Here is a 25,862-nt window from a genome sequence, read left to right as displayed (position 1 = left end):
TGCTGATACTATTAAAAAGATACAAGACTGTGAAAACCAGTTTTTTTTATAATGGACATACAAGTCAAAACCTTACAGTATGGTGTTTCACTTGGGAGTCCCAACTAAAGGGTTTGAAGTTTAGTAGCCAGGTTTTTTTTTTTTTTTTATTGTCACTAGGTGGGGATTTTGGAATCAAGTACCAGTAATTAATTTGATATACAGTATTTGATGTTTTCATTATGGCCTTTTCAAATGTTTCCAGTATGTTCAGTGTATTTTTCCAAGTCAGCCTTATCCAAATAGTGGATAGGAGTTATTTGTTTGGGTTTGTAAATAAGTTAGTATTGGATACAGACTACTATGATATAATTTGTCTAAGATATGCAACACAAACTGAAGCCTTGAGAAATGTCAACTGATGACAATGCTACGGATGTTAGAGAAAATCTGCAGCCAACAAAAGGCCGGAGAGAAATGCAAAAAAAATCATAATTAAAAATTATAACAAAATGAGAAAATGATAACAAAGCTGACAAACTGTCAGAAAAACTAGTCAAAGTCGATGCACTGTGCAAAAACAAAATACCACTCAGGTTAGCCACTTCAACCAAGGGAAGGACAGCCATGATGGCTTTGAAAAAGAAGGTCAAAGATAAAAACAACCTCTTGAAAAATCCCTCAGTAAAAAATAAGTGCTTTAACTTACCCTGAAGAATAAGATCTCTAACCCATGACTATGGAAGACCTTCGTACAAAAGCTGATTTTGGAGTTGCCTCATCGAAGAGCTACTTACCTTAACTGAAGAAATCTTGTCTACTCCAACCATGTGGATAGCCATTAGCCAATGAAGAGTAATGATAACTAACCACTGTGATGAGAACAAAAGGTGTATTATCATCACTGCTGGAAGATGTATGAGAAAAAAGATGTGTCAAGAATATGTCAGACATCATGCTGCCTGGACATTTGTCACAGGATTCTACACCATTTAGTGGTAATATTTCTACAGAAGGTTGATACTTTGGTCAATCCACTTATACAGATTTCCCCTCCTCCTTGTCACATATTTTCATTGTTAGAGGTAACAAAGTTAACAGACTTGATAGCTGCCATAGCCCTACAGAAGATTGAATCTACTTTTGTTACTGTATCATGTTTCATCATCCCCAAGAGAAAATAAAATATGATTTCTTCAATGTAGTGCGAGACATTATAATTTTAATTTCTCACACATTTACCTTGACAGATCCTAAAAATTAAACTGCCAAAAAGTCAAAGTCAACTTGAATGGCACCAGTTTTTTTTTTTTTTTGGCTAAACTGGATTTTTCAAATGGTTAATGAAAAAATTCATGACACATAACATTTACTGACAGTAATCTATACAAAATTACACTGCTGACGTGCCTTAATCATACAGGAAAATGATGAGTCACTGCTGTTGATTTACTCTTTAAAAGACTGGCTCAAATTTCCTGGTACATATTAAAAATTTGTCAATAGAAACATGAGCTTACCTCTATGGTCTCCCTATAAGTATTTAATAAGGCAGTTTGTTTGCAATTAATACATGTAGCATATGTTGGAACATTAAATACCCCTGAATATAGTATCATCTGACCAAATTGCAGGCTGCTCACAGATGATGATGTGCTTAAGTTGTTATATGATCACTATTCTCCAATCTTTTATATCTAAGATTCTGCAGTGTTGTTTCGCAATGACAAAACAGGTAAATCTGTTAATGAATTATGATGAACTGAAGAGGATGTAGTTTAGATGAAGAAAGTATGACTGTGTATAATACAAATCTTTAAACAATGTTTGAGACAGAGCACACACATTATGAAGATAAATACAAAAAAATATGTAATATAGAGATGAAAAAAGCAATTTTCTCAGTTCTGTTTTCATTATACATATTATTTACAGTTCAATGGCAGTGAGCCTAGCAACGAACTGAATATGCCTTGGATATGCCTTAACAAAAGAGAAAACGACTAGTTGAAGTAGTAACAAGGTGTTAATTTATATGTGATTTTACATAATTACGTAACTAAGAATACAATGGATTTAATGCAATAGGTAATTATAACATTTCTTTTACATAAAACTTACAAATCTTACCAATTTAAGTACAATATGTACATTATGTAAGGATGTGACTCAACTATAACTAATGATCCCAAGAATAGTCTGGCATAAAAAAAATAAAGCTAATAATTACTGATTAGTAATAAACATGATCATGACAAGAAACAATTTTTACCTGTATTAACTATTTAATAAAATGTGAAACCATGCATTGAATCCCAAATGTGAAGGTATTAAGAAAAATTGTATTATTCCATACAATTACTGTTCAACTTTTGGAAATAAAGTTCGTACTTCGAAGTACAAATAATTCTTCTCTATATGTTTATTTTATTCATAACTGCAAGCCAAAAAATTGCCAGTTAGTTTCCTTAGAAGACAAGAAGCTCCATCCACCAAAAAGAATAAGAGTAAAAAACGGCAAAGTCAGAAACAAAGTGGGTGCAAGAGTCACATCCTGTACCTCGTACTTATTCATGAAGATGACCAGCCAAGAAACTTACATTAAAATGCACTTCATCATCCAATTAGAAAAACATTTCAAAGTACAACTTACTGCATGGTTACTTTCAAAGCATGCTTTATTGTTCAATGTAAAATTAAATATGACAGAGACAGAATATATCTCCTGAATTTACTCTGGGAAATGTCAGCTTTAATGGGTGAAATGAAAAAAGTAAAAATAAATCTATGGTGTGGTTAGTCCGTGGCTGGTCACTGGAATACGTGCCACTACAGAGCAGTACCAAGAGGGATGATAATATATACGGTTTGGGGGAAGATTATGGTTCTCTACATTACATCACTACAACAATCTACAAAGTTCAAAAGGGTAATTTCTACAATCTTTGGTTGGCATGTGCATTTATAAGCTATACCACCATTATATGATACAACCTGATAGTCTAATTAATCACTTCTTCAAAGATTGCGAAATGAGGTACAGGAATGACAACCATAATCTTCGGCTGCCCCAAAAGATGACCTTATGTCCCTTCAAGGTCTATGTACATTGTCAGATTTTTTTAGGTATACCACTAGGTCACTTATTTGGCAATTAATTACAGGAAGCAGTAATCTGTTGTTTTATCAAGTGATATATATTATATATAATTGTTTATTTCCAAGAAAACTTGGAGGGACAGAGGGCTGAGAGGCAGATGTGGGTGCAGGTGCTTCAAGCAGCTTATGAGCTTTTATGTACTGGGAACTGAGGCTTTAAAACAGCCCCTTCTTCTTTTTGCTTTTCTCTTTCCCATCCACATGCCTGTTGAAGAAAAGAAACAAAAATAGGGGTAAACAACCATAAAATACTTTACTCCCAAAACCATAAATACCACTACGAAAATGAGCCTGAAGTTTACATTACCAGATACACTATCAAAGCAACGAGCCACAAGCAATACTATTTATTTATATTAAAAACATTTCCATAGCAACTTAAAACAGTTCAGTTTTACCATCATAACTTTGCTTTATCTTTGCCTTACCAGTAATTCTTGCACAAAAGTTGGCTACCAACTTATGTGACATCTTGTAAGGACATTTTATTCTACAATGTACCTTTTGCCAATTTTGAAGAATGACTATAATTTTCTGTTGTATGTGCAAAGTATGTTGGTTTCCCCCAAAAACAACCTAAAATCAACTTCATAAAAAATTGTGAGAAACTTCATATAATTTCAGAATACAAACTACAGTACAGTACTCACAATGCTTTTCACTACACTGTTAACAGCATAGTACCAACAGAATTTCTCCTTACTTTCTGGAGGATAACTACAAACTTGGAAAAACTCCAAATGCAAAGTAATTTAGAGGACTGGAAATGAATCACTATCTTCACTGCTATCTGATAATACTTATTTTCTACTTTTTTCTTTCAATTACTACCTGTGTGAAATCAATTTAATATGGTTACTAGTAGTGTTGTTGATGCAGTTAATTTTAATGACAGATTGCTAATACAAGATGTAAACTGTTGTAATAAAAATTGTTAATCCACTCGGGCATCAAAAAGTTAGTACTGTACTGACTAATATCAATGCAAAACCATAGATGTTGTCTGTAAGGAAAATATACTTGTTCTGAAAATTTCTCACAGAGTGAGAAAAGTACTAATGTGTAATCTTTCACAAGCCTATGCTGACCATTTTACAACAATGGATGAAAAAAAATAACTTCCCAAGAAATATTTCTAATTGCATTTACAATGCAGCTTTCACTTGCAGGATCAGATGGAAAACTTTAACAAAATGAATATTGTTTACTGTAAAGAAGTGTTACAGCACATAAAACCTTTAACAAGGTGGACCAGTGGGTAATGAGGCAAATCTTCCCCTGGTGATTTGTTGAATGTTAAAAAGTGATAAGCTGCAAAGCTACCATTTCACCTTCTAAACAACTTGTTCTGCTCAAAATAAGAGCTGGGCATTGGTAATGTATTTTTTTTCATTCTTGCATCTCCAACACAATCACATTCATAGTAATACAAGGCCAAGAAATGCAACTCTTAGTTCCATGTTGGTTTTTCACTGACCCATTCTTTAGTATCGCTTCCTCAATGAAGTATACATTTGCTTATAAACATAGTACCAGTAGTAGTGATGAATGTCAATCTTTCTTCAAAGCAAGAAAAATTACAATAAAATCTAAACAAACTATCCTATGAAATGCTCCATAAATTTTGTGCTCTTCCCAATTAGCAGCCTTTCTTATTTATTGTAAAATCTCCTGCAGTTAACAAAGTTCATTCTATTTTTACCTTTTAAATGTCTTTCAAATGTCAAACTTCAACTCTAATTTCCTTCTTTGGCAAACAATCAATTTTCAGCTTCCCAAAAACTGTAGAAGCATACGTGAAAAAATATTTTTTTTTGTCAGTGAAAGTGCTTAAATAATATGGTTTGGAAGACTTCATGATAGTGCATGAGGTCCATACAACCGAATACACAACCCCTACAGTCTTTGTTGTTTTCCATATACTGTGCAGTAGTTTAAGCCAAACACCGAGTAAATTTTCAACTCTCACAAGACAGCACAGAGGATTCATTCTTAAATTCACAAGAACTGCTAATCTTTTTATTCAAAGATCTAAATCTGACCATGGAGAATGTACATAGAAATATAATATTAGTTTTAATGATATAATCTTGATAAAATACGAAGGCTCATTGCATGTTTATAAGAACAAAAACTTCTAGTTCTCTAAGTTTTCTAAAATGACATAGACCCAAGCTCAGTATTACCTTATAAAAAAAGTACACTTAGCAAAGTATGTTCTACCATGCTACAGATTACCTAAGAAAAAAAATGTTCATTCTGAGCCCATTTCCACATGCCTGCAAAATACTTCTAGATGAAAGGAAACCAAACACCATGATTCAGCATGCAAATCAAATAATTATGTCTGAATAACCCAAAATGTTACTGAAAATGGAAGTGTATAATGCACATAAGTCCTTTCAAATTGCATCTGATGAACTGTCTTCATAATAAAGCTTAAGATGTGCAAGAAGCATAGTGCATCTCTAGTGTTGCCAGAAATGCAAGCTTACTCGTGATGTCCTGTTGAGAGCACAGCAAAGCATTAGTTAAGCGCATAACCTGGATATATTAAAAAATCTTAAATGATAGCATTACAATCTATAACCTCTTGAGTTTCAATGATGGAATATGAATGAAAATATAGAAATGTTGTACTGATAATATACTGCAAAGCTGCTGCTGCTACTTAACATAGTAAAATCTGTCACACACTGTGTCACAGTGACAGCTAAGACCTGAAAATTCTCATTACTTGTGATTTTATAATTAATTAAAATATATATTTACATAAAATATTTGTATATATACACACACACATAGTAAATGCCCACTGAGCCAGACTAACAGGAGTTATTTGGTACAGGTGCAGTTCTAGCTATGAGGGAGAAGGTTCTGCGTGCAATGTAACATTTACAATAACTGATAATGAACCTATGAAATATGTTAATTTTATATCAACAATTGATTATGTAACTGTAGAGCCTTCCATCAAGCAGCAAAAATTAATATTATCACTAAGTATAGAAGTTTAAAGTTTAACCACAGAAATACCTTTCTGCATCATATGGCTGGCACAAGAGGACTTATTCTTAAATAAGATGTAAATATTCAATGGATACAAAATTGAAGAAATTACACAGTTACAGTAGGTAGTATGTTAGATTTTAAAAAATAAGGTCACCACCATTCCAATATATTTTCTTTATTAAATCTTAGCATTATATTCTACAATTTTTTTTTCTTAGTCCATTTCAGCACCCAAAAAACTGGAATTTCCAGACGTTTTTTCAGGGTGACTTAGCAGAAAATCTGGTTAGAAGTCTGACTACGCAAGGTTTTACACTGCGTGTGTGTGTGTACGTATGTGTATGTGTGTGTGTGTGTCTATATATATACAGTATATATATATATATATATATATATATATATATATATATACATACACATATACACACAGTGGGATTGTACATATAAACATATATAACACTTGTCCTTGACCTTTCGCCAAAATAATATAAACCAAACATATTCAATATAAAGAGTAATTTACACTAATTTACACAGTTTCTTAGCCTTACAGTTAATCAGGTCAGAGGGGACAATCTTCACACTGCCAGTCACAAACTAGTTGTTCTTGAAAGAGGCCTGCAATCAGCAATACAGTTTGTAACAAAATATGCTACATAAGTACCTACAAAGAACTTAAATACATACAAAAACCTAAACCTGCAAACTTCAGAATTCTATCTTGTCCTTGAACATGACAAAATAGCATGTAAGCCAGAGCATTTATCACATCCTGTGATAGGGAGGAACTATACTTTTGCATATATTATACTGTACTTCCAAGCACCACAACTCTAAACAATTAAGACATTTCCTTTGCTCATTTATGTTCACATACATAGACTGAACTAATTAAAATGAAATTGTAAATTGGATTAGACTTTTAGTCTAATCTTTAATTTAAAATTCCATCCTAATTTATTATGGTTCTTCTTCATGTAAGTCTTTTGTTGTTAATACATCACACATTCTAACTTAGGTTTGGGCTTGCCTAGTATCTAATAGTTAAAAATATTTTTACATAATCAATTTAGTTTGGTTATAGACTTATCCATAAGAATCTTTACTCAAATCTGTTAGATTACCAACTGTGTCCATAATATTTATGAAATACAGTTAACAAATCTTGTTAAAAATTATCAAGGTACATCTATGCACCCCAGTTCACTTTCTTGGTTGTTTGAATTACATTTCATTCCTAATTTACATTTTTTACATTTTCCCTCACTATTTGCTTAACTAAATTTGATTAAAGCTTTCCTTTTTCCCTTTCACCTTTTTATTTATTCAATGAAAACAGAATTTTTCTCAGGTATCCTTGAAAAGTTGAGCATCTTTGTTCTCTCCACTTTGTGTTTAACTAGTGAGTAGGATGAGTAGTGTGTGCTTTCTTATCCTTCATACTTTTGATTATTAAGTTTTTTGAGTTTGTCTTGTTTAGGCACTAACTACCTTATGAGGGGTCACATTAGTTAGGTAAGTTATAATCAGCACCATCCATGAGTTGCTGGTGCTTTCTGTTTTGTATTGTAATCTTATATTTAGTAATTGGAGGGGTTGTATTACTTAGGTACGTTATAATCAGCACCATCCAGGAGTTGCTGGTGGTTTCTGTTTTGTATTGTAATCTTATATTTAGTAATAATTGTAGTATTTTTTGAGTGCTATATTTGTTTTGCAAGACAATGGTTACTTCTCTATTTACAATCATCTAATCTATGACATTTTTAAAATCACGGTGGTAAGATAGTAAAATGCATTTGGTGGGAATTCAGAATTTTGATCTGGTAGAATATTCTCATGATACTGAAGGGGTTGGCAGCAATCTACAGCATCAACTCTAACATGCCCTCAGCCACTTAGTAACCCTGTTAACAGGTGCAAACAAAACATTTATATAACTTTTTTTACTGTAACTTCCAAATGTCTCCTTTTGGCAAGAAGGGAAAGATGAAGACACAAAAATCATTAACACTGATGAAATTCACAACAGTTACAACGAAAATAGCTGGGCCAATTGATGATATGGAAAATTTATTTGTTACATGGATGAAAGGTTAGATAGTTTACCAACTATACAAAACAGAGCATCCTAGCACCATGCATCATGATATAAAAATTTTTCTTTTGTCAACAACCAACCATCTCACTTATTCAGCCAATGGATCAATGTGCAGTGGTTGCACACTGATCCTGGGCAAACATATGCCATTCATTTGCACAGCATGTTGGATCAGCTAAACATTGCTGAACACACTGAGAATTTCGAAAGACTTGGAAATTTTAAATGCCATCCAGGACATTGATGCAGAATGGGAAGATGTCACAAATCAATGCATTACTCACTTCGGTGGAAGCGTTATGAAGTTTAAGAGTTTTAAAGCTGGAAATCTCTACAATGACTAGATGAATGAATTAGACGAAGAGGAAACTGACTGAGGGACTTGCTATAATCATAGTAGTATGCGAATACCAGAAGAAATGAATGTTAATTATGAGGAGGCTTGGAAGAGCTGACAGGTATATACAAGATGTTCTTGTCCAGCTAGAGAGATTTCAAATGAAAAGAATCAAACACTCAGTCAAAACTGATGTTTACAAAGATGGCTCCACCTGTTAACAATAGCTGATACTTCAGTGACTTCAGCAAGTGCTGAAAATGTAGTGCACTCCACAAGCATGTCACAAGACCTTCCCAAACAAACAACCTACATAACATATTGGTTTACTTTTTGTATTATAGTAATAAATATCTAAATATAGTACTGTAAAGTACAGTATAAGAAAAAAAGAATCATCCATTTATACAAAGAATGCAGCTACCAGGATGATGCACAAAATTAAGTAAAAAATGGTAACCATCACACATCAGAATACTAAATGAGAAGTGTTCCTAGAAAGGCTAAAGATCAAACAGTTATGAAACCATATTTTGGTTCTTGAGGCTTTCAAAACGATATTAACTTCCATAGGGCTGTCTGAGACAATTGACAAGACACACCGCAACTGTGTATACAATATTCTATTATTATTTTAATTTTACTTTTGTCAATTTCTGATTATTTTTTTAGGCTTTGATGATGATGATGATAAAAATATAATTGGCTTACATTTTTTAATACATGATCAAAATGCTGCAAAGTATTCTGAATGTTGTGCACCAGTTTTTATTGCATATGATGGCTGGAATTCATTCAAGTACAGTACAATAGCCACAACGACCTACACTTCTAAAGTTGATTTCATGAAAATGTTTAGATTTTCTGCTGAGACTGTCAGAAGGATTTACCTGGTAAAAATTTAATTTTACGGGAGACAGCTTATGAATTATATTAATAACCATGTTATAAAAACTATTTTCTGAAATGCTGCTATTAAAAAAGAAAAATAACTTTCTCTCTACTTTCAGAGAGAGAGAGAGAGAGAGAGAGAGAGAGAGAGAGAGAGAGAGAGAGAGAGAGAGAGAGAGCTCTTTTGCTTTAAAAATATCTAAGATCTTACAAGCAGATTCATGGACCATTTTCTTATCTTTAGCATAAATAAAAAATATGCGAATCAATGTGCAGCTGAACATAAATTCTCTGGATGGGAGATACGTTTACTGTCTGAACTACTCAGCTTGCAGTGGCTAACAGTTTAAGGTACTGTATATTAATTTTCTAATACAGTAAACCCCCGTACTCACAGGGGATGCGTATGACATTCCCCACAAAATAGCTAGAACCCGCGAACACTTAGAACCCTTCTAAAAACACTAAAAATGCTTATACAGGTATTATCCTACTTACGATGGGGTTAGGTTCCAAAAAACCCATCGTTTGTTAGAAAAAACGTATCTCAAATATAGCCTTGCCTACACTAAGGTATTCGGTAACATGTACACATGTATGGTAACCTACCCTACACTATAAAGTACACTCTATACATACACGGTATAGTAATTACTATTAATATCAGCTAATTCTGGAGGTTCATGCAAGAATTAGCTTAGCCTACACTATGGTATACCGTAGGCATATAAGGTAGCGTAGCCTACATTATACTGTACTCTATATTCACATATCATATTATAAAAACATCAACATAACGAATATGCATCTTTTCCATGGATCTTTTAAAATGTTATGCCTTAATTCACTGTATGCAATAATATTGTATATATTTGTATATTGCTTTTGTATTATATATTGTGATCATAGCGATCAATGCTTTGGTTTGGAAATGTTTACACGGTGTTTATTTCGCCGCATTTAACTAAATTCAGAGTGCTTTTCTTGCTTCTAGTTAGCATAAATGAATCTCTAGATAGTTTATTTATATGGGGCAAGGTTATTTCTTGTCATACTGTACGAAGTGTTTTTAAGTCGAAATATAACTTAAAAGTTGAAATATAACTTAAATATGTCTCGTTGTGAAATTAATTTAACCATTTTTTTGTTAACAGATGACGTTGGCCGTTTGGGGGCGTTTGTTTTGTTTAAAAAAAATTAAGATTCCGTTCGTTATTTTCACTTGATTTCATCATATTACAAGCTTTACGCATTTATCGTTTATCAGCATAAAAAAAGCAGTAATGTATTCTTTCATGCCCAGTAGTTTTGATTAAAATACTTTCTCTCCAATTTTGATTACGGTTGAGTTTCATCCATGTTGCCGATGCACAATAATTTATAGTCATTAGCAGCTTGAACATTGTTTCCTCAGCTTCAGCTACAACTTGCAGCATAAATTTAGCAGTATATTTCCTTGCCAATCTTTTATCCATACCGAATAAGGGTATAATAAGGGTATAATGTAAATATATATCAGTCCTATTCTGCTTAACGTCATTTGTACTATAACCTATGGTAATTGTGTATTACCGTATGATGGTTGAAATACAAGCAAAAGGGCTGTTGTTATCCGATTCAGCAATAAACGAAACAACAGTTTCTCGGTCGGTTGTTTATGGCTGTACACATTTACGCAAGAGTATAACGATATTAACAAAACTTTTATCATTCTCTGTTACTTTTTTAACTAGAAGATGGGATAAAGATTTGGAGGAAAAGAAGCTGGTCTACTGTAATTCAGTCTCTCTCGCTGCCTGATTGTACGCTGCTGCCTGTGCCCGCGTGAAATTTTAAAATATTTTTTATAAATATTGTCGTATTGGTATTAACAGCTTACCCCAATGCAAAATCGAATTATCGTAAGGCGAATTATCATAACTCAAGCACTACCTGAGTATATATTCTAATAGTTTTATCACAAAAAGTGCATTGTCATGAAAATGAGATGAAATTACAGTAATTAGTGAATATTTCTCGGTGAAAAATACTGTGAATGGGAGGATTTTCAGCGAATAATGAGTATGTGTTCCATAAAGAAATCCGCGAATAGGTGAGTCCGTGAATCGTGAGACTGCAAATACAAGGGGTTTACTGTAGAGGTGACTGAACAAAGTATTTGGTACTTATGCCTCCTAAAGTGGTGCTGAGATACCAGAAACACTTTTGTTAACCAAAATCTAAACTGCTTAATATTCACTTAAAAGACCCTGACTGATTTCTTGCAAAATATTTTCAGTTTACACAAACACAAAAGTATTAGTACCATTTAGCATATTATACTAAATGTTGGAAGCTCTTTCACAGGTGGAGCCTAGCATAAAGTTCACCCATGGGTGTCCAGAGATTTTTCTCGTAGGGGTACCAAATTGCTGGGTAGCCATGTCCAATGGGAGAACTTTCCTCTCATAAGGGAGGACAAGTGGCTTTATTTTTGCCATAAACTCTAGTTTCCCAGTCATCACAAAATTCTGAAATTCCATCTTCACAAAACTGATTGTTTCAAAAGTGAAGATACAGAAGGCTGATGCCTCCCAGAGAGGTTACTGATTCTGTAAAATTGTTGTTGAACTATATTTTCCATTAAACTGTAGAAAGCTTGCTTCTGTGGCTTTCATTAATATGGTTACTTCTATTTGGCAGGGAAAACATCTTCAATGGTTTCTGAACTCCTATTGAAGGAGGGACCAAGAGCTATTCAGTATTGGGAAAGGCTGCTCCATCCCAAAATTCTCAATCAGTTTTCCTCTCATTAATGAGGTATTTTCCATCTGGTGAAAGGATAAACATTGAGATGTCTCGCCAAGGGTTATCAGTATCACTCTCAGGGGCAGATACTGGTGCCCGTACTACATTCTGATTTGAGGTTTTATTGTCCAACCTGGTCTCAATTGTTACCAGTTGGAGTTCCATGAGTCAGTAGGCTGTCTCTTGCTATCCATTCTGATTTCAATGGGGATCTGATCTAGACAACTGATTCAACCTTTTCTTGGGCTTAGGATTTTCATTATCCTGTTCCCATGACCTAAGAATTTTGGTGAGAAACCCATCTCTGCCTAGGCAGACTGTGCAGCCTCTCAATCCTCTAGTTTAAAGGATGAGAAATTTTTACAAATCACACCCAATCCCATATCCAGGACAGACCTGAATTCCTCTTAGGAATCACGGAATTCTGAAATTACTGCAAGCGGAATTTTCCCAACTGGGAAGCCTGCATGAACTGATGAGCTAAGGCAGTCGTATCACTGCTGCCTGGCAATACAGAAAGTAAAGCAAGCTGAATTTCCTATTAGGGAAGCCTGCATGAACTGATGAGCTAAGGCAGTCATATCACCACTGCTTGGCAGTATAAAAAGTACAGCAAGCATAATTTTCCTATCAGGGAAGCCTCATTGAACTGACTGAGCCAAGGCAGTTGTACCACCACTGCCTGGCAGTATAGAAGTCCAGGATAAATCACTACTCCCAGAAGGTACAGACACTTCAGATGGGGTTGGGTGGACCCTATCAGAGTCCCCTCAATTATAATTGCTGCATGGGAAAGGAAACATTCTCAATTGAAGTATCTGTCTCGTCAAGCGGAATATTGTTCCCTAATCTTCCGGATTCAGAAGGGAAATTTCAGTGGTTATATCCACCTCATGTCAGGTATCAGTGACCTCTTTCCCAAGGAGAGAATCTTCATCTCCATAGGAGGAGATGAAGTGGGGGTTTCTAAAATCCACTGTTTTTGGAGTATTGGCCCAAATGTGGATTCTGCTTGGAGAAGGATGGAAACACACTGCCACAGTTCTGCCGGAATGATGTATAGTGGTCTCCTTCTTCCGTACTCCTATAGAGACCACTTACAAATGAGCTCTTTCATCATTTAAACTTGCTGCTAAAAGCATGTGGCATATTTCACATGTGTCCAGCCACCAACCAAATTCTCCCTTATTCCTTCAGGGGCTGGCTCATGGCAGGTAGTTAAGAGCCATTTCCACAACCGGAATGCAGACTGATTAATTCACTGTGGCACAGGTAATGTGTAGGTCCTGCGTAACAGTATCCCAGTAGTGATAAAAAGAACAAGTGTTTAATGAAAACTACCTGGTGCTAGCTAGCTACCTATCATTGTATAGGCTGCAAACACTTCAAATTAATCCAAGCATACATGGCCACAAGTAAATGTCCATAGTATGATGTAAGGAAACATGATCAATGGGTCATATCCATAAAATCGTAGTAATGCATTAAATTATTAAAATATTAATTCATAATTACCAAAATACCGGTGCCTTCAAGGATTTACTCACAAATGCTTTTTAACTTAATTAAAACAAAACTAAATGGATACCCATACTGTACATTTCTTCACATTTCATAACCTTTGAGTACCTGGTCTATTCCCAAGCACCTGGTAAAGGTTATGTAGCCTATAGGCTACTTTAATTTGTACACAAAATCAACAATTATTGGAATTATTGTACCAAAAGTATATAAAATCAGTACCTCTAACATTTCAAAATGTTTTGCACAGCTCAGCACTACAGAAAGTACTTTTGTATCCTCTTAGGAAAAATAAAAACGTCACGACAATTTTCTCAACACCTGTGATGTCACTACTGCCGGAGTAATACCCGTTGGAAGTAGATCCACATGAATGTATTCCTTTAACACTGAAAAGAACCCTGATATTAAGGATAACTGGGGGACTGTTGATATCACAAAACATAGTCCCCTTTCACCGGCAGCATCGGTTAATGGTGATCCAGTTTTACTGAGCTTGTCTAGTGACGCCGCTAACTGGATTTTCGACACTGATCTCCAGTTAGCAGCGCCAATATCCAGTTAATGGTGCTCAGCCATGAACTTAACCCCTGCCGTTAACCAGGGACTGCCTGTACTGGATTTAGTAAACACCAAGGCTTATAAGTCAAGCACAATTGGGAACTATGATCATGTCTATGTTTCTGAACAAGAAGTTAGGCTAACCCAATTTACCCTTCGGGGACTCACAGTGGCTACCAAAAATAGGTTTTCCTACATCAAAACCTGTTTTACGATTACCAAAGCTTGAAACAAAAACAAAATTATACATAAATAGGAAACCTGTCAACTGTAAGGTACCTTTATGAGTTGTAGTTTAGATTACTGTGCGTGAGCTTTTCTGAACAACAGAATAATGGCAGCTTTCCTCCACTTCAGAACTGACTGCTAAATATATGAATGTTTTAAAGTTCATCATCAAAGCCTTTTTAGTCCGCTTCAGTAAAATTGCAGATAGAAATTATTTTCCCATATGGAAAACTATATAATAAATTACACAAGATATTTACATTCATCAATTATTACAATTATCTATATCATGAAAATAGTAAAAGAAATAAGTTTTCTGACTCGCTGTAGCAAAGCATTCTGTACCACAGATGAGAAATATTTACTACAACCATTCAGCAAGCAAAATGTGAAGCAAAAATATCATTTTCAGACACTTAAGAATAAAAGAGGAAGTAAGTTTTAGTAACAACTTTTGCAAAAAAGACAGAGAAGAAAAAGTCTTACAAATTTTGGCACCATGATAAACAACACAGCTACAACAGCACTGCCATAATTTTAACTATACTGTACCACCTGGCATCTATTTTCTCCAATACCCTCACTGGTAAGTAAATGGGCACAAAGTATGGTAATTTTGTAAAAGATAGCATCTTTTATTTCATAAAAATGATGGGTATAGAAAACTAAATCCTTTTTGCTTTACAGAATGTTGTTAAAATGGCTAATTATCAATTGAATAGGTAAACAATGTGAATGAAAATGGAATTCTCTTAAATCATAATGTAATTATTTTTGTAATCAGAAAAAAGTATGGATATCACTACTGTATATTACTCAAGGTTTTCTAATCAGCAGAGTTTAAAATCTTGACTCTTGATACAGTGTTAATCAAAATCACGTACGGAATATAATGAAATTTGCAAAGTAACTAATCTAGATGATAAAAATATTCATTTTTGCTTGAAAACATTATAGTTTCAAATTCAGAAAAGGTCTTGACAATTGCTACAAAATACTCATTTAACAGATTGAACAGACCACTGCATAACAATACAGATTAATAATAATAATAAAGGCATAACTACTAATAAAGGCGTGATGTACATTAGAACAAAATCAACTGAAAATACAAAGAGGATCCTAACATGAATAAGATCTGTGAATACTAGAGAACACAGAGGAACAGAGCCATAGAAACAGTCATATGCCCCAAAGATATTAATATAAAATAACCTTCTCTCAAATTCCAAACAAAAAAAACCCCTAAAATGTCATCAGTAGATATTACAAGTTAGGAAAAGTTTTGTAGTTATAAAAAAAAGGGGGGGGTTAGGGAAGGACTTAGGTACTTTCAATGTTTAAAAAAAGAAGGAAGCACATCAAGCTTTGTCTACTTGAAACTACTGCCAGAGTATAGTAAATATTAGGGAGGAAATGGCAAGAATATCCATATGTTCATTTCCCTCGGAGGAGTCCGACCCAGAAAATGTTTCTATAAGGAAATGCAGATGCATATAATAATCATAGACCAAATGGAAAGAGAAAAGAGAAACTTTATCCAATCCTTGAGCAAAATGACTGGACACAGTGTCTGCTGGTCTTTATGGAGACAAGACTTAAATGACTTATAAGTGGAGCATGTTAAAAGATTTGAGGAAAAAATTGCTACCAAGTACCAAGTCTGGATTTTCACTAGCTGTTAGCTTGGAAAACTATCAACATGGAATGTTTGGGGAATTCTTTTGGAGCAGGGTTTCAATGAAATCATTTAAAGGTTTCCAAAAGCCAGCTGGGTCAGCCTTTCATAAAAAGATTTGAAAAAACTTACAAGCATTTGCACTGAAATTAGACTTCTCCCTAGAAAAACCAAAAACCGAAAAAAAGGTTGGAGCTGGATCATGTGAGAAGAGGAAGGGTCACCAAATGAAGGACTTGGGTAGATGACCACAGAAGATGTAACATAAGTTGGGCAACAAAGATACATTTATAAGTTAAACATTGTGTACTAAAACAGCTTGAACTGGAAGTTGGTTTGATGTTTTCTTAAGTACAACAATAGATTAATCATGACAGAATTAAGGAGAAATTAAGATTTGCAAAGTTACTTACTATACCGAGAGGACCCAGTTCAGTGGAAGAAACATTTTAAATAACAGTACACTAATAGTTTTTCTATCTTTGTATTTGTTTGTGGCCACAAAATATGTTTACAACATACATTTTTCTGCAACTAATAGACCATATATAGCCTTAATGGATGCCAACGCTTCTAATCTGCAACAAAGGGAGAGATCTTAATGATGAAAGACCTCAATGCACATGGCCAGATCATGCTCCAGCTTCTCGGAAGGCATCCACCCATTCCTGTAACCGCCTTAATTGAGAAGTGTGGGGGGAAGAGTGAAGGGCACAAAAATTTTATGATTTAACATGTTTTTAGATGAACATGTTCTATTGTATGAGTACTATTCAATCATTCAAACTCACCGATCATAATTAGCCTTCAACACAATTCTGATGAGAGGAAATTAGCAAAGAAGCATTTGAAGGGTATGAGTATAGAGCACAGATGTAAAATAAGAGCTTCCTTAACCCTTACAGGACGGGCTAAATATACATTAAGCACAGCCCCAGACCAGGCAAACTTAAGGTTGGCTAATTTAAAAAACACACATCAATGGAAAGAGGAACATATGCAAATGCACACGATGTAAGAAAAAATGTTCTAAAAATTTTTCTGTACTTTCCACAGGAAGATGAAAGTGAATATCTACAACCTTGTGAGAGGCCTCTTTTCCAAGACACTCGTAAAAATATGCTAATGTTACATTTCTTTCTAATAATTTATTTTCTTTTGTAAAATTATAATTACAGCTCACACAATATCATAAAAAAAGAACTAAAATCAGTAAAAAATTCTGAGTATATTTATTGTAAAATATTTACGAGATTTACTGAGATGGGGAGATGCAGTAACTTCTTGTGAGGTATACATGTTTTTCCTAATACTTCTTTGCACTTTACTTTGCAAAATTACAATTATAGCTGAACTACTATCATAAAAGATAAGAACTAAAACCAACAGCAATCCCTGGATATATTTATGAGCAAATAAATAAAAAAGATATCGTAGAGCTAGAGAGAGGCAGTACATCCCCCCCTGAAATCTCAAGGCACACTAATCTACCTCTCTCCCGTACTGAGCTACAGTTGCCACAAGTCATTTATGGCCAATTGAAGTGATATGAACATTTTTCCCGCTAAATTCATCCAAACTGTTGGCCCGCAATATTAATACTCAAAAGAGTTAGCCCAATGTTCATTCATAACCTGTTATCGTTCTTCATATGATCATGCCCATCCAGTGAGGGTTAAAGAAACATGTGTCACAAATCCCACAGAAAAGGCACTCACCCTGAACAAACTTCAGGTGCTCCAAGAATCAAAAGCATCCAAGTGTGTTACATACAAGAGGGATGAAGGTCCACATGAAGATCAGACCCAACAAACAAACATCACAAGACTTATGAGTTACATGTCAAAAACGAAATTCTGCGAAGGTGTTCTGACAACACCACTAAAGAAACTCAATTAATCACTAACACTACTAAGCCTCATACAGAAAAATGACAGTATATATTTATGTAATATCTAAAAATGTACCAGAAATTTAATATTTAAAGAATCACATGACAATCACCAAAGAAATCCCTTGATTTGTAAACTAATGGACACAACAAGGTCCACAAACAAGAAATCCACAGATACAAAAAATCATTAAACTTCCTAACAGCACAAGTAAAATACTTACAAAGGCTGTGAGTTAGCAAAACCACTAAAATCAGACTACAGTATTTGCACATTACTATGAAAAGCACATGAAAAGTTAGAACTAACAATGAAGTGGATGAATGACAGAAAATGAATGGCAAATCAAAATAACAGTTAGAAAGGAGCAACCCAGGAGACCAAAGCAGCATACATTCCCAGGACACTGGGGCATGGTCTGGATGTGCATGATATGCTCTTTCATCTTTGAAGTTCTAACAAATTGGTGCAGCTGGAAAAATTTATACTGAATAAGGCTGTTTATGATTAATGGGTCTGAACAAAAATGGATTATGAGTAACATGAAAAGTGGAGTAAGTAATAAGACATCTTTTCACAGTATGGAAAAAATTATAAGGAAGCCTATACATAATCCTGTTAGTTCACACATATGACTTTTGAAACATTATTTGTTGCTTGTAAAATCAATCAGGGCTAACTAATTACGACATAATAAGAAGGCATCGTGCTTACCCCATACAAATGGGAAAAAAGCACATTAAAAGAAGAAGAAATAAAGAACACTAAGAAACATGATTAGTACAACAATGAAAACTCAAGAGAACAAATGGTATTAAAGCAGAAGTGGTAGTCAGAGATGTCTTTGAGTACACAAGAGCTAGATTTCCCCTACAAACTCTTGCTTAGGGAAAAAATTATATTAAGATACATATTCTATACCCTGATTTCCATGCAACTGGATTACTGTGCTGACAGAATATTAAACAAAGGACATTTAATTCTGTATTCCCAGCACACTGTCATACCATTAATTTGTATTATTTTGTAATAGTTCTGATACTAAACAATAAAAATTCAAAATACATATGCATGGCTGGCATGCATATCTACAGTCTTTCTATAACTGCTATTCAAATATCAAATAGCTTTAATCACAGATTAGGTGAGTAGTAACCATTTAGCAATCAAAGAAGGTTGCAGTCAAATGCACACTTTTCCAAATTCAAATACATAATTTTTCTAGTCTTCCAAAACATTATAATTACTGTACATTTTTTCTAGGAACATGAAAAATTATTATTAATATTAGTAAAAAATTCAAAATACCATTCATCATTAATTAAATTCTCAATGGAAATAATGTTTTTTCACAAAAAATGTTCTCCACTTTTCTGATGACTTCTCATCCAAGAAATGATGAGGTATAGTAGTCCTCTCAAAATGAATTTGAGAGGACTAACATTATATATATATAAATTATATATATATATATATATATATATATATATATATATATATATATATATATATATATATATATATATATATATATATATATATATATATATATATATATATATATATATATATATATATATATATATATATATACATATACACACATATATCTCATGATATTACATGTCTAGTAAGATAAAAAAAACAACCTATGGGATCTGTCTCAGTTGCATGCAATACTTTGTTTTGACGTTAGTCACAATGCCAATGGTTCACCCAGGAATGTGATAAATGTTTCTGAAGCTTAATTTACCATGACACATTAATATGATATTTTCCTTTTCCTAAAGGTTAAATAACTGAACTGCAATCAACAGGACAGCAACTCATCTTCTATATCTTCAATTACTGCTGGTTACACTGTTCATTCTGTTTGAATTTATGCCTGGGAAGAGAGTAGGTACGGGAGAACTTTGGGGAGCTCTTCTGAGAGCTACCCGAAGCACTGCTGGAAGACGCCAGGGAGGAGGTCCTGTTAGTGGGGGTAGCCGAAGGTTAGTGTGCACAAGCTAACATCTATGGGATGAATGTGACATTTGTCTATAGTTAAGTTACTAAAATTTACATGCATCACTCTATCTAGCATTAAAATTCTGTCTATTCCTACACCACAACAAAACTTATGTGATATTAAAACTATGCATGACCATGAATGATGGTGCTTTATAGAAAGACAGTAAATTAAAATAGATATACAAAATATGAGACTACAGCAAAATATTTGACCTAAAACCACAACAACATCTCTAGCCTACTGTCAGCCTACCGTTCCTTGTAAAATCAGTAAAAATATAATTTAGCCATCACAAGGACAATCAGCAAGCAACTTTCCTGTGTTCATAAATGATTTTCATTCATTGACACATGCAAATCAAATCATAAAACTTCCATTTCTTATCAAACCAAGTACAGCTTCTTATGAAGCACGTATAACCCAAGTATCCATCATGTATTGCCCTTATAAAATATACTATCATGCAACAGATTTCCCAACCCTCTCAGAAAGGCTTATTACGACTGACATTTCCATTTTTACTACATGCATACAAATACATACATACATACATATATATATATATATATATATATATATATATATATATATATATATATATATATATATATATATATATACATACATACGCAGTAATACCTCGTGCATACGCATTTTTGGTTATGCAAATTCAAAGAGCCACAAAATTTTTATTGAAACCTAACTAATTTGCATCCTAAAAATTTTTCACAACCTGCGAAATTAGTGAAATCCTAAAAAAATCCTGCAGAAATGTTTATGTATAATTTTCATGCTTTCAAGTGTAAAATAGGTAAGAAAAATGTGTATTATTTTTATTTTTGTACATAAATATGATACAAAGGTAAACTAGCATACTTTGTGTTAAAGTGAAATCCCTTAAAATCACAAAACCGCTGTTGATGTAAACATACATACCTCAGTTCCCATGGCAATGTTTTGTTTAGGAAATCAGCTGAGAGCGATTACAAGGCAAGTTTATTTTGCCACATTTAACTCAATTCAGAGCAATTTTCCTGCTTCTAGTTAGTATAAATGAATCTCTAGATACTCTATTTATATGGGACAAGGTTATTTTTCATTATACAAAGTTTTTTATGTCGAAATATGACATAAGTTTTGTTGTGAACTAAATTTAGTTATTTTCTTCATTAATAGATGGCATGTGGGGCATGTTTTGTAAAAATAATCAACACATTCTGTTTGCTATTTCCACTTGATTTCATCATAATACAAGCTTTATGTATTTATCTTTTATCAGCATGAAAACAACAGTAAAATATGCTCTTTTATGCACAACAGTTTTGATTAAAATACTGTTCTCTCCAATTTTATTTAAGGTTGCGTTTGATGGCAAATCAAAGTTTAAGGGAGTTTCATCAATGTTGCCAATGCATGATAATTTATAGTCATTAGCAGCTTTAACATTGTTTGTTTTCTCAGCTTCAGCTACAACTTGTAGCTTAAATTTAACAGAGTATTTCCTTGCTGATCTTTTCTCCATAGTGAACAAAGGTAGAATGTAAAAATATGTACAGTAAATGCCCCCAACACAAATAGCTAAAATCCAGGAATACTTAAAACCCCTCTAAAAACACTTAGAACTGCCTATTTTGATAGTTCAAACACAAAAAACCCTCTAAAAATGCTTATACCAGTATTTTGATAGTTTCATCACAAAAAGTGCATTTAGTCATGAAAATGATATGAAAATACAGTAATTAGTGAATATTTCTCAGTGAAAAATACTGCGAATGGGCAAATCTTCCACGAATCGTGGACCGTGAATACAGGGGGTTTACTGTAAGTCCTATTCTACTTAACGCCATTTGTAACATAACTATGGTAATTGGTTACTGTCATACGATGGTTGAAATAGCAAAACAGCAGTTTCACATTTGGTTGTTTGTGGCTGTACGCATTTACACAATTAGTATAGCGATACTAATGATACTTTTATCATTCACTTTTACTTTTTTAACTTATTTAACTAGAAGATGGGACAAAGAGATGGAGGAAAAGAGGTTAGTCTATTGTAATTTGGCCTCTCAAAATAGGAACTAACATGTTACACAAGTATCCACTATTTTATGAAAATGAACATGGAATAAAAACGTACATCAATTATATGAAAATAGGGATCACTACTTTAAAACTTCTCCAAGTATCTGAAAGCATATTTTTGCTGTATTTTATGCTAAAACTGCTGTATTTCAAGGAAATTATGCTTCTGTCACCAACTTTAATTACTAAAGAATAATCTATACCAATTAAAAGCTTAAAAAAGCATGAAATAGGGCAAAAATAGCGTACCATTTTGGCGGGAAAGCATTTACGATTAGCATTTTTAGCAACTCGTACCAAATTTATGCAAACCCTCCTCTTCCGCGACGGGTTCTGGAAGCTAACCTCATGGATGTTCGAGGTAATACTATGTGTACGTGTGTGTGTGTATATATCACATTTTTAAATACATATAAAACCAATATTACAATAAGTTTTATTTTTGTACCAAATGACTACTTATGTACATACACACCAGTAAGCTAATCAATACAATCTTTAGCATAAATAATTTTCAATGCTATTGTTATCCAAGTTTACAGGTGAATTCATTGTATGTGCTGTATGTGTGTATACATATACATACATATACACACACACACACACATTATATATATATATATTATATATATATATATATATATATATATATATATATATATATATATATATATATATATATATATATATATATATATATATATATATATATATATATATATATATTATAAACAAACACATATATGTGCAGCAGGCAGCATGTCATGTAAGAATGGTTAAATACATACAGTAATTCATGATCTTAGACTACTTCTAACCTAATCTTCTTATATTTCTCTTAATAGTAACAAGCCCAAGCTTATGGTGCTACTGTTTTACAAAGCAGTTTTGCGAAACGGATTGCTGTAGAGCACATCTTTCAAATTTACCAATGGCACAGAACTTCATTTTTACATGTTCAAGTTAAATCTTGCCGAGATATCTTTAATGTAAAACTCCCAAGGTACTCAGTTCAAAAGTTAAGGGACCACACTCCATGATTCATTGTACATGGTAACACTGACCTGAATGATTCTGAATATTTGAAACTATTGTACTTGGTATCAACTCTCAAGGTCTCTTTTTTTCAGCAAATGACTAATCACTTAATATTACTGAAAATTTAAGGGATTGTAAAATTTCCAATATACTCATATATAGAGAGTATTAGGGCCATATGCTTCAGATCTTTTGTTATACTAAAACTATACTGCTGTATACTTTTGTTCTACTATTGCATTAGGATTCCCCATGTTCCCACAATATTTAACCCACGGAGGGGGAGTTGGTACAGCTTACAGTGCACCTAATAGAGCATACTGTTCTGTAGACAGTACAAAAAGATTTTGCTACCCTTTCGTTTCAGCTGCTTCATGCATTGCTTGTCATATTTTCTCACCTAGCTGTCTAGTGTCTTCAAATTTACCTTGTTCCACTGGTTTCACTTATAATTTAACATTTAGATTCTGATAATGTAAAATTATGTCATCAATTCTCAACCATACAGATTCTGATGATGTAAAATTAAACAATCTTTAGAAAATAAAAAATTTGCTGAAAATTATTTGTTCAAATGGCATCCTCTGTATGACATACACAGCTAGTCTAAGGAAGGCTCATCCCCAAAAATATTCTGTAATAAAAAATGAATGTCAAAGTAATTCTTGAGTGACTGTTTAATATAAAAGGCATGTGACATGGACAGGATTGGCAAATGGCCAAAACATGAAAGATTCAAGAATAGATCTTTCAGACAAGCCCTATGAAATTTTAGGAATGTAGTTCCAGGTGCTGTTTAGGAATGTAGTTCCATGTGCTGTTAAACCACTTTACAACATCTAAACAAAATTACTTTTTTCCCTTTTTCCTAAAAACAGTACTGATTCAGACTATTATTTGGAGATATCTATTTGGACCATTTTTATAGGTTATTACTGTATTCAGTACCAAGCTTTGGGAATTAAATGTTTTACTGCAATTAATTCATACTGTATTAGCATCAATATCTTGATAACACTGGCCTTAATTTGAGAAAGGTTGTAATGCTATTGTTAAGTGTCATGCATAATGCTCAATATCTTGTATACTCTCAAGAACTATCTGTGCCCTGATATTTCTTGTTGATGTATTCCCTTGGTAAATACCTATATCTGTCTCATTATTGTAGCAAGTTAAATTATCATATTGATGATGATGACAAGCTGCCTGCTGCAATTCCTTGTAACTGCCAGACTGATGTGTGTACATAAACACCTTAATAGAAATAAAGGTCATGCAATAAAAACCAAGCAATGAACTCCAAAAAATATCAACAATAAAAGATAGCTAATAATTCTTTGTCTCTCAAAGAACACTGTAATGAAAAAGACAAGACATATAATAAATAAATGCAGATCTATTCATGATCAAGAAAACACACAGGAGAAAGGACTTACTGACTTAATCTGTACTTTTAGCATCTTCTGCAAAAAAGCTAGCCCCTAGAGGGACACTTTGACACTGGCACAATGAGTAAGTATGAATTTATTTACAAACTTTGATATTCTCTTCTAGCAACAAAGCACTTGCAAAAAAACTCACATGATTAAATGGAGGATGGGTTCAAATATAAAGGCTGCATCACAAAAAATTACAGTGACTACCAGGTATTTAAAATATTATGACTGACTTTTATTGTTACCTTTATCCTGAAAAGCTGTTAACAAATGCAAACTATCCCTTTTAATTAAGCCACTTTATACTAGATTTCTCATGACACAGTACCAGCAAAATATAAACAAAAGCACTGATGAACTTGCATGATGCCTTCAGTAGTTTAGCAACTATCCAAAGGTGAGATATACTTCAGTCCCTAGCCATCATTTTCCTGCCCTCCACTAGATGCATCAATTACATAAGAACACCAATTTGTATTTGTGAAACAAAAAAAAAATATGTTAATACAAAGGACAAACCACAACATTTAATTTAAGGAAGTTGTTGCTTATGAACCAACAAAGTGATGCAAGATTTAACTTAAATGGCTTCAGTTTTGAAGAAAGGTAAGACACTGCAATGGCTTCAAGTTTATCAATAAGGGTATTTTGGTGAAAGACAAGTGCAATACACATTAAAAAATTATTTTAAGTCTTAAATTAACCAAATGCTTCACAACTTCAGTTTTCTGGGATCAAGCATAAGGTATTACCCCAATATAAAGCAAAACTACCTACTCTAAATGTGAAAAATATTCAAGAGGGTGTTGGTCCCATGAGGTGTGGCTCAAAATGAAGGAGGATGATGGAAGAGGAAGAATGAAGGATTAACAACTGAGGGAAAACTAGCCCTATTCAGAAGGCATTCAAAGGTCTGTGTGATGTCCATTAGGTAATATAGGTAATGTAAGAGGTCCAATAATATTTCCTTAGACTCTCCACTAAGAGAAAACAAATGAAGACCTTGCAGCAAAGACTCTCAACTTGTTTCAGGTCATGTAACACCAGCCCAATAAAAAAAATTTCATGGACCATTTCATTTTTGAGTAATGATAGGTGAAGCATAGATAATAAGCATTTTGGTTTTGAAATACAATTCATACACAA

General features: G+C 33.4%; 1 protein-coding gene across 25 annotated transcripts in view; it reads right to left on the bottom strand.

Annotated features, from left to right (window-relative positions):
- Positions 1–1,335: 1,335 nt before the first annotated feature.
- pnut (septin 7-like protein pnut) overlaps positions 1,336–25,862 on the bottom strand; it is a 483,231-nt gene continuing 458,704 nt past the window's right edge. For 12 of the 25 annotated variants that reach the window (XM_067107220.1, XM_067107209.1, XM_067107210.1 and 9 more), the window contains one exon: positions 19,977–20,118. In XM_067107220.1, the coding sequence (XP_066963321.1) occupies positions 19,992–20,118 (127 nt within the window). In that variant the 3' untranslated portion in view covers positions 19,977–19,991. Of the gene's footprint in view, positions 3,344–4,871; positions 5,644–19,976; positions 20,119–25,862 lie in introns of those variants that run through there. The other 13 variants (XM_067107226.1, XM_067107227.1, XM_067107213.1 and 10 more) reach the window with 3 other exon arrangements.

This window comes from Macrobrachium rosenbergii, chromosome 8 (genome assembly GCF_040412425.1).
Source record: "Macrobrachium rosenbergii isolate ZJJX-2024 chromosome 8, ASM4041242v1, whole genome shotgun sequence".
NCBI classification, from domain to species: Eukaryota; Metazoa; Arthropoda; class Malacostraca; order Decapoda; family Palaemonidae; genus Macrobrachium; species Macrobrachium rosenbergii.
Note: the sequence above shows the minus strand (reverse complement) of the source record. Positions and strands in the feature narration are given on the sequence as shown.